Source organism: Montipora capricornis, chromosome 5, assembly GCF_036669925.1.
Source record: "Montipora capricornis isolate CH-2021 chromosome 5, ASM3666992v2, whole genome shotgun sequence".
NCBI lineage: Eukaryota > Metazoa > Cnidaria > Anthozoa > Scleractinia > Acroporidae > Montipora > Montipora capricornis.
The window spans coordinates 18691445-18696444 of NC_090887.1; the positions used below are offsets into that span (position 1 = coordinate 18691445).

Sequence of the window (5000 nt, forward strand, 5' to 3'; positions counted from 1 at the left end):
CCCAGCGATGAGTAAAATCTGTAAGTGGTCATTTGAGGAGCAAAGGATTGAATCTCAAAACTTGTGCAGCAGTGTATGGGAAGCCGGGCAGGACAGCTGAAGACTAATCCATCCAGTATTTAGAGGGGAAAATGGGGAACATTTGCATGGAAACCCAGGCCACTGATCTGACTACTACTGTACCACAGCACCTCCATCATCAATTTATAAAAAGCTACTTAGCACCCAAAAATGATGATTAATCTTAAGTGATAGGTTGCTGATGTTAGATTAACTTTGCTGTTGCACTGATGGTATCCATGAAGATATCAACCTGGGTAGAGAGGTATTGCTGACAAGACCCATGACAAGAACAAGCCCTGAACAACCGACAGTAAGCTCAAGAGTCCAGTGGCCATTATATGAAACCTCGAGTAAAGCATGTTTATCGGCTGTTTTACAGGTTATGGTGTAGTGTGATTGAGGATTGGAAATTGTTCAAGTTTTGTAATGAATCCACTCTTGTTGGCAGGAGCTGATCCCAAGTCAGTTGTTTGCGCTTTTTTTAAACAAGGACTTTGTTCAAAGGGGGACAAATGCAAATTCTCACACGATATTTCTCTGGAGAGAAAAGGAGAGAAGAGAAGTATTTATGTTGATTCCCGAGATGTCGAAGGTACTGACTTTTTTTCTGAATGTTTGTTATCAAGGCCTCAGTTTGTATTATTTGCCTCAGCCTTCGGCTTCGGAAGATAACACAACCTTTGGCCTTGATAATTATCGGTATCATGCTCATCCTCATCCAATAATTGGTAATTATTCTCCTGCAGGGGATGTGGGTAAAAAGAGGGCCTCAAAACAATTTAGCCCCAAGCTTGAAGAACAATGCTAGAGAAAACTCCAGGAATGGTTTCTATAACTATCCAACAATGAGCATTTGCATAATGAATGTAGCTGTCCAAGTTATGCTAACATCAGGGCCGTCAATAACTAGTAATATGAATAATAAGAGATTTGACATTTTTTGTCACTATTCGACAAAGCAAGTGTTTTTTTTTCGGTCTGTCATAGATACCATGGACAAATGGGATCAAAATAAACTGGAAGAGGTTATTGCGAAAAAACATGGTGAAAAAGGAAAACCAGTGGGAAAAACAGATATAGTAAGTTAAGATATAGCAAGCTAAGTGTATCCCATACACCTTATTCCAAAATGGCTGCCATTTTAGTATTCTTTTGTTTGATTGCAAATTGGCCCTTTTAGCCTTGTTCTAGTTTAAATATTCTTTTGAATTTTACGTTTGAAAGCGAGGTCAAGAGGGCCAATTTGCAAGGAAACAAAAGAATACTAAAATGGTGGCCATTTTGGAATAAGGTGTATTAAAAGAGACTTTTAATTGCTGTCCTTATGATGTATCTCATCACCTTAGCAATCCTTACTATGTCTCTTCTCTTAAATTTTCCTCAAGATGTGTCAGCAATGAATATTTAACAATTATTCCATTCACGCTTGTTGGACATAAGATGGTAAATGGCCAATGAGGCACATATATAGGGCGAGTTGGCTATAACCAGTCTCATATCCATCAAGCGCGAATGGAATAATTGTTTTATTAAATTCCTTAAACTCCAAAAATTTGGAAGTACAAAATACGAGCAAAAAGGCCCCTTCTCACAAATAACTTCCATGTTCATTAGTTCCCTGTGGGACGTTAAAGAACCCACACACTATTCGAAAAGAGAAGGGGATGAAGTTCCCGGTGTTGTGGCTGTCGTCTGTGAGTATATGGGTGGGTCGATATAGCAGGTCCACATCAGCTGAATAGCTGCCAAAACTTCAACCTGCTCAAACAAGTAAATAACAAACAAACAAACAAACAAACAAACAAACAAACAAAAAAGCAAGAAATTCTACGCGAAATTGAGAACTCTCAAGGGAGACACAATGTTGTGTAATACCTTGTGGTCAGACAGACTTAGGCTCATCACAAAAACATTTCTTGCCTTTTTGCGTACTATACTTCTAAACGTCGGAATTGATCCAAACTTTCCACAAGAAAGGTTTTTTTTCTTTTTTGGCTTCATTCAAAGATAAATTTCGCTTTCCGGCCCAAAAAAAAAAAGTTTAGCAATACTTAACACAATCATTTACCATATAAGGTCAAACTAAGGTACAGTATATGAGCTGATAATGAGATTGAGTGAACCAATCAGAGCACGCACTCCTCACATGCCCCAGGATAAAATCTGTTAAGTATCACTCTCAGGGGTCAATGGGCTAAACATAAGAACATTTTTGTAAATGATGTCAATATTAATTATTTTTTTGAAAAAATTATGCAAATGGTGCTGGATTTGTATTTTAGGTTTGCAAGTTTTTCTTGGAGGCTCTTGAGAAGAATTTGTATGGATGGTTTTGGAATTGCCCTAATGGTGCCAAGTGTATCTACAGACACGCTCTGCCGCCAGGCTTTGTGCTAAAAAAGAAACAAGAAAAGGAGAGTAAAGAAGAAATATCAATTGAAGAATTTATAGAAACAGAGGTATGTGAAATGGTAATAAATAAAAATTGTTGAAGTGGTCGTGCAGCCTCCAGAATTTTTTATTTTCTCTTCTTAAACACGAAGATGCACTGTGAAAGCTGTGTGCCTTAGGCACATGCAAATGATTTATCAATCAAACATGGATGCAACCGAGCTCTTTGATAAAATGTGCAATACATGTTAAAAAAGCCCCTTATGGTAATGTGACCATAATATGTCATTAAAATTAATATTCTCTGTCTTTCTTTCTTTTCATCCTGAGTTCCTTTTTCTTGCGCTTGAAGTATCTATTAGCACTTCTGTCTCTGTGTTGCTGTTTGTTAATCACGATCTTGGATAATTAATCAGTTGTGCTTTAATGAATTCGAGCAAAAGCAGTGCGTGAAGCCACACCTTTTATAGTGCGTTTTTGTGTTTAAAACATAGATGAGCATGTCAAAATTTTTATTTATTTACCGGTATGTTTTTCACTATGATTCACAATTTTTTTGGTTTTGCTTGCAGAGGTCAAAGCTTGGAGAGAACCTAACCAAATTAACATTAGAAACTTTCTTAGAGTGGAAGAAAAGAAAGGTAAGCCCTTTAATCATAATAATAATAATAATAATAATAATAATAATAATAATAATAATAATAATAATAATAACTAGTTATAGCTGTCGCTAAAGTGCCAACGAGCCAAGCTTGCGTGATCTGGCGGCTGCAAACATCACGCGGCGTACTCGTGCGGCACTCTCATTGGTTATCGCTACGGTCAATATTTGATCGCTTTGGTCTACATTACAGCTTTTGGTCTACATTACAATTAAATTTGAAGCGCTTCTGAGATTTCGTCCGCCTAAAAATCTTCTCGCGGCTCTATAAGCTGCCGCCTCGCCAGGCCTTCTGTCTTCAGAAGGCCTGACTCGTTGGCAATAATAATAATAATAATAGTAATAATAATAGTAATGACAGTGACAATGACAATGACAATAACAATAACAACAACAACAACAACAACAACAATAACAGTAACAGTAACAGTAACAGTAACAATAACAATAACAATAACAATAACAATAACAATAACAATAACAATAACAATAACAATAACAATAACAATAACAATAACAATAAGCTTGTTAGCCCTCATTGTAATTTTAAAACTAAGTACACAAATACGACCTGACATGTACAGTATAGTACACCTGACTTTTTATTGTGTGCTTATGTGGTGGCAGTTAAAAGAGAAGACAGACAAATTTGAGGCAGAGCAGGCAAAGAAAAAGGCTGAATTTAAATCAGGAAAAGTTATTGGAAGAGTGAGTACAATGCATAGTGTTTTTTTTGTGTGTTTTGCTGTCATAAGAACATTACATCAATTTATCGGAGCATAGGTGCCATAAATGTAGCGCGAGGGGAAGCTGCCCTCTCCTCAGCAGCAACGAGGTCACCTTGGCAACTGAGCTACAGTTCACAGTTTACTTACTAAATATGGGTGGGTGGGGTAAGTGGGGTGGGAGGGAGGGAGGGAAAAGAAGCAAGCAAGTGAAAAAGCAACTTGAGCCAAAGCACATGACGTTGCCCCCCCCCTGTAAACCCCGTTCCCCCCCCCAAAAAAAAAAAAAAAAAAAAAAAAAAAACAACCAGGCAAGACCACTGCATTGGCTCGTTAGAAAATGTTATTCCATAAATGTTTTTTTACCTTCCAACAATCATATCCGAGTGAGAAGTCAAAACTTGAAGGGTCCTTTCCCGTGTTTTGTGACTACAGTGAAACCTCTAGATTAAGCGACCACCCTCTGGGTAACGGCTAGTGGCCGCTTAATGGAGGTTGGCCGCTTGATAGATGTTTGTCAACAATTAGAAACGTCACTTTACTCTAAAACAAACACCTTTAAAGGCTTGTGACAACTTTCGCACCGAACGAAAATACAGTACTATTAAGAAAAAACAAATTCTCCTCAAAATGTTGAGATGAGTGAGATGAGGTTCTCCCAACTTAACACGAACAATCTAAACTATGGTGCAAACTGACAGAGGTGATTTTATAACCGGAAAAGCCGGCAATGTCTGTAACTGAAGCGTTGCATTATGGATCCATAATTAATTTAAAAAATTCTTGCAAGAAAGTCTGTCGCTGAAAAGCCAAAAGGGTATTAAAACTCTTGGTGACCACTTAATAGAGGTGAAAACAATGGAGGTTTGATTTACAATATTATTCTACAGTTATTTCGAGACTTTGATTACTGAAGGTTCCACTGTATTTTGCTGTAGGTCAGTGGTAGGGAAGTGTTCATGTTCAAACCCGAGCTGGCCGAAGATGACGCTGAAGATGATGAAGCTACAGAAGATATGAGTGTATACAGACATAACGATGATGATGTTGATGATGATAATGATGAGGTCAGAGAGTATTCGTTGGTGTTTGGATATCAAATACGTACCTCTTCCGTTGCAAAATTATGACTAGTTCAATATTTTCCATGTTGGCCAAAA

At 37.6% G+C, this 5000-nt stretch overlaps 1 protein-coding gene across 1 annotated transcript in view; it reads left to right on the forward strand.

Annotated features, from left to right (window-relative positions):
• Window positions 1–5000, forward strand: part of LOC138049780 (zinc finger CCCH domain-containing protein 15-like) — a 14308-nt gene that overhangs the window by 4325 nt on the left and 4983 nt on the right. The window contains exons 6-11 of the mRNA XM_068896200.1: window positions 512–655; window positions 1051–1142; window positions 2346–2522; window positions 3027–3095; window positions 3743–3823; window positions 4779–4907. Coding sequence (XP_068752301.1) covers window positions 512–655; window positions 1051–1142; window positions 2346–2522; window positions 3027–3095; window positions 3743–3823; window positions 4779–4907 — 692 coding nt within the window. The remainder of the gene's footprint in view (window positions 1–511; window positions 656–1050; window positions 1143–2345; window positions 2523–3026; window positions 3096–3742; window positions 3824–4778; window positions 4908–5000) is intronic.